The sequence below is a fragment of the Rutilus rutilus genome (genome assembly GCF_951802725.1).
Source record: "Rutilus rutilus genome assembly, chromosome: 10".
Lineage (NCBI taxonomy): Eukaryota > Metazoa > Chordata > Actinopteri > Cypriniformes > Leuciscidae > Rutilus > Rutilus rutilus.
This window is the reverse complement of record NC_140215.1, coordinates 3692879-3707513: the sequence shown is the minus strand read 5'-3', so window position 1 is coordinate 3707513 and position 14635 is coordinate 3692879. Positions and strand designations below refer to the sequence as shown.

Sequence of the window (14635 nt, the reverse complement as noted above, 5' to 3'; positions counted from 1 at the left end):
CCTAAAATGTAAATGTAACTGAAATTAGGCCAACATTAAATCATGAAAAAATAAATATGCCTCAAACATTGCAGAAGACCATTAAAAGGTATTAATACAATTCACAAAAAGTATAATGGTTCCTATGCCACCAAATGGTATTCTTCAAACTGGCATCCCCTTTATATAAGTTATATATATTTTAAATATGAAGTTAAATCCGCCTAGGCTAATTATAAAAATAACTCATACTAGGGCAATTTTTCCACCACATTTTGAATTTTGGGTGCATATATTAATTCTGCTGGCATTTTGTCCCCGACCCCCTGATAACATCTAACCCTGCTTTAAGAGAAACATAAAACATGACAAAACATTAACATTTTTTATGTTGTTTTTTGTCATTGGAAAGAACGACATATTTGGCTTTAAAGCATGATTGGAAAGAAATGTGGCAAATGTTATACAAAACATATGCCACATTAATTATCATTTGAATATTGACAACATTAAGCTACATTTGAAAACATAATTGTGTATAAAGAGGCATGCTGTTTTGACCAATATTCTCTCTAGATTTAAAGATTTAGTTTTAAAGAAAGTCAAATTAACAAACAGGTTAAACAAGCCATAGCTTACTTTTAGACGTGATGAATGAAGTTTGACTGTTCGAGGTTGTGATGGTCGTCCGATATCCCTTGCCAGTTATTATGCGTACAGCAAATCTTCTTGTATGAATATGGTCAATTTTAGTCTTTATATCCAAAAAGAAACGATGCTGGGAGATGCCATGGGACAACGATGCCTTGTGTTTTTATATTTAGCGCGCTCACCGCGATGTGTTTTTTCTGTGCTTGTGCAGCGTCACGCAAACGCGCAGAATCTGATGACTGGCGTCAATGGTTCCCAAAAATGTATATCAAGTCATTCTCGAGTCATACAGTTCAAGTCAAGTCAAGTCTCGAGTCATTGGATCTCAAGTCAAAGTCAAGTCGAGTCATTTTCTTAATTTAGTCAAGCAAGTCTCAAGTCCTTAAATTTGCGACTCGAGTCAAGTCATGTGACTCGAGTCCCCCATCTCTGATATATATATATACACAGTGCTATGCATAAGTGAATACACCCATGCTAAAGTTGACTAAAAAGAGGAATAAAAAAATCATCTTTTGGAAACTGAACTTAATGCCTTAATTAAAAAAATTAGGAAAAATCCAACCTTTAAGGACACCAATTTTCTTTGTGAATGAATAATGTATCGTAAATAAATAAATGTTCTTCCTTAAAATACAGGGTGCATAAGTTTGGACACCCCTATGTTAAATTCCCATAGAGGCAGGCAGATTTCTATTTTTAAGTTTTTTTTTTTTGTTTTTTTTTTAGGATACTATGCATCCTGATAAAGTTCCCTTGGCCATTGGAATTAAAATAGCCCCACATCATCACATAGCCTTCACCATACCTAGAGATTGGCATGGGGTACTTTCCATAAGATCATCTCTCAATGCAAATCAAACTAGCTATTAGGCTAACTGAAATAAAACCATGCCAATCTCTAGGTATGGTGAAGGCTATGTGATGATGTGGGGCTATTTTAATTCCAAAGGCCAAGGGAACTTTATCAGGATGCATAGTAGCCTATCCTAAAAAAAAAATTTTTTTAAATACTTAAAAATAAAAATCTGCCTGCCTCTATAGGAATTTAACATAGGGGTGTCCAAACTTATGCACCCTGTATTTTAAGGAAGAACATTTATTTATTTACGATACATTATTCATTCACAAAGAAAATTGGTGTCCTTAAAGGTTGGATTTTTCCTAATTTTTTAAATTAAGGCATTAAGTTCAGTTTCCAAAAGATGATTTTTTATTCCTCTTTTTAGTCAACTTTAGCATGGGTGTATTAACTTATGCATTGCACTGTATATAATATCCTGGCTTTTCCAAGCTTTATAATGAGAGTGAAAAGAAGGTGAAAAAGTGAAAAGGAGTGAAAAAGGGTGTCTAAACTTATGCATAGCACTGTATATATATATATATATATATATATATATATATATATATATATATAGTATAATTTTGTTGTTAATTTTTATTAGGTTTTTGTTTTGTTTTTGTAATTTTAGTATACTTAAACTTCAACTTATTTTATTTCAGTTAGTTGCCAAGCAACATATTTCAGCCTTTTCAATAAGCAAATATAGTTTAGTAAACAATAACACAAATGAGCTGTAAAATGCCCTGCTCAATGAGGTTATTGTTTAATTTTGACCAAACATTGATTTTTTATTATTATACTTTATTATGTCTTTCCATTCAAAATCATTTAACACAATTATACAAATAAACATTCTTTAAAGTTGTAATAATTTTTTCCTCAGTAATTGTTCCTTTTTTTCTTCTACTTTCTTTCCCTTTCATTTTTCATTTTTATCTTTTGTGATAATCAACACATTAAAAAAAACCCACATAATTAGAACAATAATCAAGAACATAATTAGATACTTTTACATATCAAAAAAGTTCTAAAAAAATACAAATAAAAATAATCATTAAATTAAATTACAAATAATGTAATTAGTTAACATTAAGATATATACCAAACTCATAATAAATAATTCAAATAATATTATTTAAACATCAAATAATAATAGTCAATAGTAAATAAATAAAATAAATAGATGCATAAAAAATACTTTAAATTGAGCAGTCTCTATCCTCTATCCTTTCAAGATTTTTAATTAACACACACTTTTTTCTACTATAACAAAATCAATATTCAAAATTATATGATATTATATTAATATATTAATTATATTATATTATATTATATTATATTATATTATATTATATTATATTATATTATATTATATTATATTATATTATATTATATTATATTATATTAATGTTACCGGTATATTGGCATAGGGATTCTGTCGCCATCTAGTGTTTATTATTTTCATCTAGTAGGCTAGTGGTTATTAAAGTTTGCAGAAAAATTGTCTACACAATTTTCCAATGCCCGCAAAGCAGATTTTATTCTAACAATAAAAAAATATATATTCATGAAAATAAATAAAGAGAGAACATAATTACTTAAATCTCGTGGCTTTAAATAACGTTGATATTTGTAGCAGCACGCGGCAACACATCTGACTGATTACGTTTGTAAACCCGGACAAGAAACGAAACCGAAAGTCACCGAGTCCCGGGAAGTAGAACTGGGTTCAATCGGTGAACTGGCAGAACTTCTGGCAGAACATTTTTCGGCGATATCTCATCTAGTCTGATCAAATATGAGCATTGATCAGGACGTCGAGACGCGTCATATTCTGGACTGTTTCAGAGACAGACTGAAGCGGATCATCCTGGTCGAGCCACTTCTGGATCAGCTGCATTTCCTCGGACAGGATCGAAAGGACAAAATAAGAGCCAAGTTACGCGCGGACGGGGACATTAGCGCCGCAACACTTCTGATCGACGAAATTATTAAAACACAACACGACAAGGGATGGTCGAGGGAGCTGATCACCGCACTGGAGACTGCTGGATGCACAAACGCGGTGAATTACGTGCTGAACAGCCCACCGGACCCGACCGAAGAGGCCGAGAACGACAGCTGTGTCCGCCTCATCGATCTCATGCATCTGACCCTGGTCAACATGAAGACCGGAGACGTGTGCGCGCACTGCTGCGCTCTGGAGCTCCTGACGCGCGAGGACCAGGAGAATGTGAGTGACCGAACCTCAGACATCACACTAGAGCAGGGGGTCGTGAGGAGGAACTACAGGGGGTTTGCCAATTGATGAAAAGTTCAGATTAAATAAATAAGTAAAAATTACATAAATAAACAAATACATTTGAAATAAAAACAATCAAAATCAATCATAAAAGTCCCTGCATTGGACAGACAGACAGACAGACAGATAGATAGATAGATAGATAGATAGATAGATAGATAGATAGATAGATAGATAGATAGACAGACAGACAGACAGACAGACAGACAGACAGATAGATAGGCAGACAGATAGGCAGACTGACAGATAGATAGACAGATAGATATAGGCAGACTGACAGATAGATAGGCAGACAGATAGATAGGCAGACTGACAGACAGATAGATAGACAGATAGATAGATAGATAGATAGATAGATAGATAGATAGATAGATAGATAGGCAGAGAGATAGATAGATAGGCAGATTGACAGATAGATAGATAGTCATGTAAAAAAACATTATCATCAGTAGAGGGCGCTATAAACCAAACAGAATGTTAATGCTAATGCTAACCCAATCTTAACAACTACCTTACTAACTATTAATAAGGAGTTTATGGAGGGAAAAGTCGAAGTTAATAGTGAGAATTGGACCCTAAACTAAAGTGTGACTCTAGACTGGAGCATATTACTGAGCTAAAGTCCAAAACATCATCATTAATGACCCATATTGAGTTTAACTGACCTGCCTGTGTGTGTGTGTGTGTGTCTCAGTGTCTGTCCGAGCTTTCTCCTCTCACTCATATTAAATGCATTAACTGTTTGTTCATTATTACTCCTGCAGATTATGAAAGCCACAGAGAATCTTGGGAACATAAACGGTGCTCGAGTGCTCCTCAAAAGGCTGGTGAAAAATGAAGTTGGCTGGTTTTCCAAATTCCTTCAGGCTCTGGAGGAGACGGAGCACCATGAGCTCGTGCGAGAGCTGCGGGGAGAGCCGTGCAAAGAGGACGGTGAGCAACAAACCATCATACACAACTGCTGCTTTCTCATCGAGCTGTCACATATGGAAGCATATGGGTAGCAATATTCAATTTGAAATATAATATGCAAAATGACAATGCAATATGTAAAACGGCAATGCATTTCTGTATTTATATTTACATTTTCCCTTACATTTGTGCAATGTCGGTGCAAAATGAAAATGAAAAATCAATTATATTATTTAAATTTGCCATTTCATACCATTTCAGGATCGCCAACATTATTGGGTAGCTAATTATAGTAATAAGAATAAAGATAAGCAAATGTGTATCCGACAATGAGAATATTTTATACAAAACGAAACCATCATTAACACAGTCCAGCATCAGACAACAGCAGCGCAGAATAATGTTCACACCAAACGGCGTCTGATAATGCAGAAAATGATCCCAGATAATCCAACAACGCACTGGTTCTATCACCTGCAGACCGTAATAATCAGCTCTGCCGCCGCCATGTGTCATTCCAACACCTCAAAACACATAACACACAGCCTATGTTTACCGGGGGCCAACTTCACGCAGTGATTGACAGGGCAGGACGGGGTGGGGCCAACTTCAAACAGTGATTGACAGGGTGGGTGGGGCGGGGCCAAAGACATATACTTTGATGTCATAAACCGATCAGTCTGTGCAGCGACGGTTCAAGTTGAACAAGCCTATTGACAGGGTGGGTGGGGGCGGGGCCAACTTCACGCAGTGATTGACAGAGTGGCTGGGGGCGGGGCCAACTTCACGCAGTGATTGACAGGGTGGGTGGGGGCGGGGCCAACTTCATGCAGTGATTGACAGGGTGGGTGGAGGCGGGGCCAACTTCACGTAGTGATTGACAGAGTGGGTGGGGGCGGTGCCAACTTCACGCAGTGATTGACAGGGTGGGTGGGGGCGGGGCCAACTTCACGCAGTGATTGATAGGGTGGGTGGGGGCGGGGCCAACTTCACGCAGTGATTGACAGGGTGGGTGGGGGCGGGGCCAACTTCACGCAGTGATTGAGAGGGTGGGTGGGGGCGGGGCCAACTTCACGCAGTGATTGACAGGGTGGGTGGGGGCGGGGCCAACTTCACGCAGTGATTGAGAGGGCGGGGACGTGATCAGCTCGGAATGCATTTTCAATTTGCACATTGAATTTTGCTGCATTCATTGTGGGACATTTAATGAAAATGCAATCGCAAGTGTCTTAACTGTGAGTGTAAATGCAATTAATGCAAAAAATAACATACAAATGATCATTTTGCTACAGTTTTTGCTTGAACATGTTAAACATATCTAATCATTTCTGTAATACATTTTCATTTTAATTTTGCAACTTATAAAGCGTTAAAATATGTATTCAATTTACATATTAAAACTAGTGTGAAATGGCAAAAGTAAATTATATAATTGAATTATTTTCATTTTGCACCAAACGTTGCACAAATGTAATGGAAAATGTACATTTAAATACAGAAATGCATTGCCATTTTACATATTGCATTGTCATTTTACAAATCACATTTCAAATTGAATATTGCTACCCATATGCTTCCATAGTCACAGGCTCTCTTAGAAAAAAAGTAGTTGGAAACCGGAAACCAGCAGAGGTCAAATGTCACGCTGTTATTTAGACTACACATTTGTAGCCTGGAAACCCCACTGTTAGTGTCTGTATAACCCTACAAACCAAATCAGCTCTTAAAGGGATAGTTCACCCAAAAATGAAAATTCTGTCATTAATTAACCCTCATGCCATCTAAGATTTTCGTTCATCTTCAAAACACAAATGAAGATATTTGTAATGAAATCAGAGCTTTCTGTCCCTCCACTGACAGCTACACAACTGACACTTTGACGCTTCAAAAAGTTCATAAAGAGGCTTTTATTCACATTTAAACACTGATCAGCGAACATAAACAGAAGCTCAAACGAAACTGCGAGAACAAGCCTCATTGGTTCTTGCGGAAGTTCAGTTCATCAAAAAGATCTTCATTTGTGTCCTGAAGATGAACGAAAGTCTTACGGGTTACGGTTGAGTAATTAATGACAGAAGTTTTTAAAAGATAGTCATTTTGAGATTGATTAACCAGAATATTGGCTGATTTTTCACATGTTCTTAAGAAACATGTAGGAAATAAACAATCTTAAGAAACAACTTTTTTTAGTACTTTTTGAGGAACGCTCAAATAATTGGTCGTATAGCAAATCTTCATGATCTTATAAATAAATCTTAGTTTATGTATTTTACTATTTACTAATTATGTTATCAAAATTGAAACTACAATACCGTTCAAAATATATATATTTTTATTTAAGAAATGAATACTTTTATTCATCAAGGACACATTAAATTGATCAACAGTGACAGTAAAGACTTTTATAATGTTACAAAGATTTCTATTTCAAATAAATCCTGTTCTTTCCATCCATAAAATAATCCTGGTAAAAAATATAAAATATAAAGTAAAAATATGATGATGATAATAATAATAATAATAAGAAGAAGAAGAAGAAAATTGTTTTTATCTTGAGCAGCAAATCATCATATTAGAGTGATTTCTGAAGGATCATGTGACACTGAAGACTGGAGTAATGATGCTGAAAATTCAGGAATAAATTACATTATAAAATATATTGCAATAGAAAAGAGTTAGTTTAAATAGTAAAAATATTTCACAATATTACAGTTTTTACCGTATTTTTGATCAAATAAATGCAGCATTAGTGAGCAGAAGAGACTTCTTTCAAAAACATAAACACATTTTGAACACTAGTGTGTTGTTAATGTTCTAATTTCAACTAAAGTAATGATGTGCAGTTCAGTAAGTGCGTTTAAAGCCCTGTTCGCACTGGATTAGTATTATCTGGGGACCTCGTGTGATTTAGAAATTGCCCCCCCATGGTTTTCAGCAAATTGTATAGTTGTATCGTATCATGGTGTATAGCGATATGACCCATCACCCAAAATACTATCAAAACACCCCAACGCAGCCTCCATTCTTCACGAAAGATGGATGAAAAAGCGCACAGGAAACAAAAACCTTGAAAAAAATATAACCGACCCCGCCAAATCACAGAGATGCCGATTCGCACGGGACTAATATCATCACAGGACCTCGTGTTCGGTGAAATATGGTAACGTTAGGTCATTTGTGGGGGAATCTTTACTTTACAAATTACAGACATGACCGATTAACACGGGATTAAGATCACAGACAACCTCCGCAATTATTACAAATTACTAGAGGTCACCAGGTAACACTTATCCCGTGTGAATAGGGCTTTAGAGCGTATCTAAACAAAAAGCATGAATCTGAGATTGATCTGAGTTTCTCGATTCCCAGGGACAGATGATGCACAGGTCCATTTAACAATTCAATAGCACTTTATTTGACAGTCCTGTTCCCCATGTACATACTATGTACTTATTACAGTGATTACAATAACTAGGTACTAACCTTAAACCTACCCTTAAACCATGTAGTAACCTTATATTACCCAGTACTTTCTTAAGTAAGTACACTGTAAGTACAATAAAGTGCAACCAACAATTCTTTAGATAAGTGGCACGTTAGATTAATGCGGTGGAGTTTTAATGTTTTATTTTGACCATAATGGCATGTCGACATTGTTATCATGCATTACAATGATGTGATTACCTGTGTGTGTTACAGAGTCCATGTCAGTCGAGACTGTTGAGGAGGGTGAACAGACGTGTTTAGCTCTCGCGAAGGAGACGGACCCGGTCATGAACGGCTCTATGCCCGTTCTCTCCGCCAATAGCTCGCTTTTGTCAGAGGACCTGGACAGCAGTGTGGACAGCAGCGTTCTGGACGCGTCTGCTGAAAACGAAGGTGCATATCTGAAGCTTTTCCTTTCACAAGACAAAAAAATAGTTGGCCAAACAGACAATCCTGCCATAAACGTGATCAACTACTCCTAATCTAGCTTTTGGTGTTGCTTTTGTTATTGTTGGCTGTGTGAGGAAATCACTCATCTATTGTGAGATGTGGATAAAAAGGCATCTGATAAAAGCATAAATGGATCACAAAACCAGTCACGAGTCGCAAGGGTATATTTGTGGCAATAGCCAACAATACATTGTATGGGTCAAAATTATCCATTTTGCTTTTATGCCAAAAATCATTAGGATATTAAGTAAAGATCATGTTCCATGAAGATATTTTGTAAATTTCCTACCGTAAATATATAAAACATGTATTATTGTGAGTGAATGCAGCACAATCGTGAACATAAATGAACAACTTTAAAGGAGATTTTCTCAATGTTTCGATTTTCAATAGATTCCAGAATTTCAATAGTTGTGTCTTGACCAAATATTGTCCTATCCTAACAAAACATACATAAATGGAAAGCTTATTTATTCAGCTTATAGATTATGTATAAATCTCAATTTCGAAAAAACTGACCCATGTGACTGGTTTTGTGGTCCAGGGTCACATATGTAAACAAGCCAGACTAACAGCAGTGCATATGTTCTCTCACAGATGTAGACATGTACAAAGGCCAGGAGGAAGAGGAAGGAGATCCCACAGAAGAAGGAGATCCCACAGAGGATGATGATCCGGCAGGTACAGTCAAATGACTTTCATCCAAACTCAAAGGGTGTAGGTTCATGTCTAATGCTCTTGATCCCTCACTTGCTCCAGTTTGGACAGTCCCAGCAATTAGTGTACTGTAAAATAATTACAAACCACAGGGATTTAGTTTGTAGTAATGGCCATCTCAGAGCTATATCATGCTTGCTCTTATTAAGTGCTGAAATTATTTTAAAAAAATGATAATTCCAGTTCAATTTCTTGCGCTTGAAAACTTGACTTAAAGCCTTTATGTATAATGCATTATAGCTTTTCAAGAATAATTGTAACCAAAGTTAAAATGCATTATAAGATTCCTTGTTACATCTTAAATTAGTGTTTTAATACATTATACTTTCTAAAGGTGTAACATAAATATTATAATGTATTATAACTGTGGTAACAATTATTCAAAAGACCATACAATGCATTATAAGGTGCATTAAAAGCATAATTAATGCATTAAACATGTTTATAATGCGTTATATATAAAGGCTTCAAGTAAAGTGTTAACAAATGACTATACATTTCAAAATAATAAAAAAATAAAACATAAATAGACCAACATGAAGCAGGATGGATACTGAATCTGTACATACTTTGTGATCTGACCATTTCAGTTCAAATTCATAGGAATTTACTTGCAATAATGAATTTTTACCGACACTTTTCCAGTAATGACGAACAATAGGAAAAGTCATGGATTAGTCAATTAGTAATTGAATTAAATGCCACAAAACCCTATTTAACAGAGTTATGAAAATTAACCCTGCTTTCATTTTTTTAATTGTACATTCAGTCATTGTTTGAAAGGAAATAAGGCATCAAATCTATTTACCCTTTGACATTTCAGCTTAGTTCTTTCGTGCAATACATCTAATGACCCACAATCCAGCCTTCGTCTGAGAAACGTTCCCGCGAGCAATTAACTGTCAGGACATTTTAACAAGAGTTATTATGATAAAAGCGTATGGAAAAGAATGGCTTAGTTGTGTTCAGCGGCCTGATTCTCAGTGGTTCTGTTACGGCTCCACATGCGAGACGTCGCCCTCGACCGCATAACGTTCACCAGTCTCGTCTTCCTCGAAAAAGTGTTAAATCACTGTCACATCCAGGGGATATTTCCACTCGCACGCCTGTTCCAGACCGAGGCCGGCCGCTAAACAAGGCCATATTGAAGCCATCAAGAACGGGTCTGGTCATGGTCTGCAGGAGAGAGAGGAAATGTGTGAGAGGAGTGAATATGCATATGCGAAAGTATTGTTTTCATAATGCAGAATTCTCTTCAGACACAGGAAGGCTTAATAAAAAGGAAGTTTAGGTAAAACACTCATGATATTGCAAATATACATGCAATAAATCCCTGAGACATAGTATTGCTTCAAATATGCATTGCAAAGACAAATAAGCATGTAAAAACTGATGCACAGACTCACTAAAAACTTTCTGAAGAATCATGTGACTCTGAAGACTGGAGTAATGATGCTGAAGTTACATTTTAAAATATAGAAATTTTCACTTGTAATAATATATCGTATTTTTGATCAAGTAAATGCAGCTTTATTTGCAGCTTCTAATCTTCAGGTGTTTCACCACTTCATTCACAGCAGAGGAATTCCAGGATAGACGTGATTTTTTACACACATTTTACTTATTTGTTTAGTGCATTCTATCCTCCTGCCAAAAATGCTATTAGCTTAACCAGCAGTGATCGTACATGCTCATAAAAGCAACTTGTCCAGATCGATGACTTCTCTAGGAATGCCATATTGTCAGAGAATTATAAACACTAAGTTTCCTGTTAGCATGTAAAAAAATTTAAAAAATTCGCACCAACCAACATCCGCTCAGAAACTACAGTGCACTGTAAAAAAAAATCTGTTAAATTTACGGTAAAAAACTGGCAGCTGTGATTGCCAGAAATTTACCGTAAAAAATACGGTAGCAACATTTTAGATTTTACAGACTTTACTTAAATTTACAGTAATAAACCATATTTAATTATCTGATATAATGTTAATTTACTGACCTATTGAAGTATTTATATCTGTTTTGTACCAATAGTAATACACTGACACCCACCAATCACAGTGGAGATGAAAATCACATGATGAATTAAAGATCATCACAAGCAGCTCTTTCACAAGAAAGTTAATACTAATATATAGAAGCTGCACAGTGTCATTCACACAAACACTAAACACCATCATGGTAACACACGTGAAATAAAAAAATGCAATAAACATTAATCTAACAACATTAAATGTAACATAAAACCCTAATGTCATAACTGATTCGAAAAAATAAGAAAACTATGAAGAAACAGTTATTTCAACAAAAATACATCAAATGTGAAGTGTCACGCAGGGAATTGTGGGAATGTCAATATACGTTTTTTTCACTGTAAATAATACAATGACTTGTTCTTTTTCACTTCCAAAAACTGTAAATTTAACGGTATTTAAATGTACCGTTAGATCTGTCACAGTTGTTTACCGTATATAGTAAGGAAACTTTCTGTTAACCAATTAACAGTTTTTCATCGTAGCATTTTTACAGTGTTTTACCGTTAAAATCACGATAATTTTTTACAGTGTGGCACAGACCAGTACAATTCAGAAAGAATTGAAAAATGTCTGGCTGAAATGATGAAGTGCTCCCCTTTTTTTATCTCATCCTCGTGCCCTTGTCCAGGAGTTTTCCCTGGAAACAGGGAGCAGGGGAATGTTTTAATGAATGTTGTTGAGCTGGTCATTATCAGTTAACTAGAATCAGGAACCACCAGTTCCTATTGCTCATCATTATAAATGAATGAGCAAAGCTTCCTCTGGTGCAATGTGTAAATTTGCATTGAACCAGCAATTTTGTGGTCTATTTACAGGTCAAGTTTCTTTGACGTCCGTTTAGGAAATTTGTAAAAATTCGAAATAAATTGTGCAACATGGCAAACGTATGCATTACAAATATTGCATACTTCTGCCTCCTAAAATAAGGTTGGTCATGAGAGGAACTGAGCAGTTTTCTGGCTATAACTTACGACAGCTTTCATTTAGTCATAACTTATGCGTCATCCGATTGAAGAGTCTGATTGTAGTCAGTCACTGTATATTATGTTTGACATATAGACATTTTGAGTATGTTTATGTGTGCTGGTGTGTTACAATCAATATGTTTGAAATAAAAAAATTTGGTAACGCTTTATTTTGATGGTTTGAACATCCTGTTGACTACGCAACTTTGCAACTGCATGTCAACATGAGTTGTTTAGTGCATTCGATTATTTACTCCATAAAGTCACGATCAGGGAGGATGGGAAAGAAAAATCATTCAAACATATTTGTATGACTCTCACATTTCTCATTAAATTCTCCTGCTCCGTCCACAACTCTAAACTCTTACTATACATGTTCAAATGTTTGGGGTCGGACAGATTTTTTTATGCATTTGAAAGAAGCCTCGTCGGCTCACCAAAGCTGCATTTATTTGATTAAAAAAAAAGTATATATTATTACAATTTAAAATGTGAATATATGTTTAAATGTAATTTATTCCTGTGATTTAAAGCTGAATTTTCAGCATCATTACTCCAGTCTTCAGTGTCACATGATCCTTCAGAAATCACTGTAATATGATGATTTGATGCCCAAGAAACCTTTCTGATTATTATTTATCAATGTTGAAAACAGTCGTGCTGCTTCATATTCTTTGATGAATAGAAAACTCAAAAGAACAGTATTCATCTGAAATAGAAGCCTTTAGTAATACTGTCTTTAGTTACACTTTTGTTCGATTTATTGCTGATTTATCTTTAAAAAAGAAGCATACTGACCCCAAACTTCTGAACAGTAGTGTACGCAACAACCGTCTCATTTGTGTCCGTTTTAGTTTTAGAGGAAACAACAGGGATAAAAGTCGATACTTGCATAACGCAACTGAGAAACCCATTAAGCGCCTTGAGTTCTAAAAGAAAAACATTCAAGCAATAAAATGTTGCTCCCGGGAACCTGATTTGTTGCTTCCTTGTTTCCTTCTTATGTAATGAATTCCCTGAACAAAAAAGCGTTCCATAAATCAAATGATCAGCTTGGACGGGGGGGGTCGGCACTGCCTGCGAGCTTGACCTAATACTGAACGATAAATTCAATACGATTCACAATTTAATGCATTTCTCTTGTTATTCATCACTCTTTTTGCCTCGCTATAACACGCTGATTATGAATGATGACCTCTCTGATTAAAACACTCTCCAAGAGCTTGCATGTGGATTAACCTTGTCAGATACTATAAATGAGGATGTCTTCAGATATAAAAGGACACAGAGTTCAACGGATGTTCAGAACTGTACAGTGGATTTGGCTCGCTATATTCCCATGATTCAGTTTATCACTCCCATTCCCAGTGTAATGTAAAGTTAATGCAGTATGATTGCTAAAATCTCACTCGAGAGCTTTTCAAACGTGACGTCAATTTCTAGGCAAACGTAAAAGACTGATGACTGTAAATATATACATTTTTAATTTCACAGGTAAAATAAGTTCTGTTGAACATTACTTATATAAGTTCTTTTCATATGCATAATTAAGCATATTTACCCCTCAAAATACTGTAATACTGTACAACAAATAGCACCATATGAATGCTTTATGATTATTATATTCTTAAAATATTTCTTGTTAAATGTGTTATTTTGCTATGGGTTCCCCAAATTTATTTGGAAGTAAATTATAAAAAAAAGTAAGTTTTACCACAGACAGTATTTTACTTAGAAATCCAAAAACTGGCATTATAAAAATCCATAGGATAATCCATAAATACAGAAGAACCCATATCTTTAAATTCTCTTCTGGTTGTTTGGATTATAACCTAAACATATATACATATATATTGTGGGTGTGCTTTAAAAACGTTACAAGTTGCTAAATAAAGACTTGCAACTACTACGAGGATTAAGTGTACATACTGAACTAATTGGACTGATGTGGATATATATATAAAAAATAAATGAATATTGGTATAAATAAATATAAATAAAGATTTTTTCATTATTTTATACATTTAATATTATTCAAATTGTGTATAAAAAAATAAATAATATATATATAGGCTACACAATTTGAATAATATTAAATAATGTAAAAAAAATCTCACAAAAACAGATTGCAAAGTTCTTAATAGTACTAAAAATGATAATTTAATAAAAAATATATATATTTCAATGTTTTTTCTTTTGATTCTGGAGTTAAACATTGAACACATGTTCTTCACAGGTTTCGTGAGGCTTGTAGACCGTCTGAATGAGCTTTAGAGTGGCTGACTTCATAAAC

General features: G+C 35.0%; 1 protein-coding gene across 1 annotated transcript in view; it reads left to right on the top strand.

Moving 5' to 3' along the window:
* Positions 1-3161: 3161 nt before the first annotated feature.
* The window catches only part of ifih1 (interferon induced with helicase C domain 1), a 29664-nt gene continuing 18190 nt past the window's right edge, over positions 3162-14635 (top strand). Inside the window, exons 1-4 of the mRNA XM_084421694.1 lie at positions 3162-3707; positions 4541-4709; positions 8388-8567; positions 9222-9305. Coding sequence (XP_084277820.1) covers positions 3273-3707; positions 4541-4709; positions 8388-8567; positions 9222-9305 — 868 coding nt within the window. The 5' untranslated portion in view covers positions 3162-3272. The remainder of the gene's footprint in view (positions 3708-4540; positions 4710-8387; positions 8568-9221; positions 9306-14635) is intronic.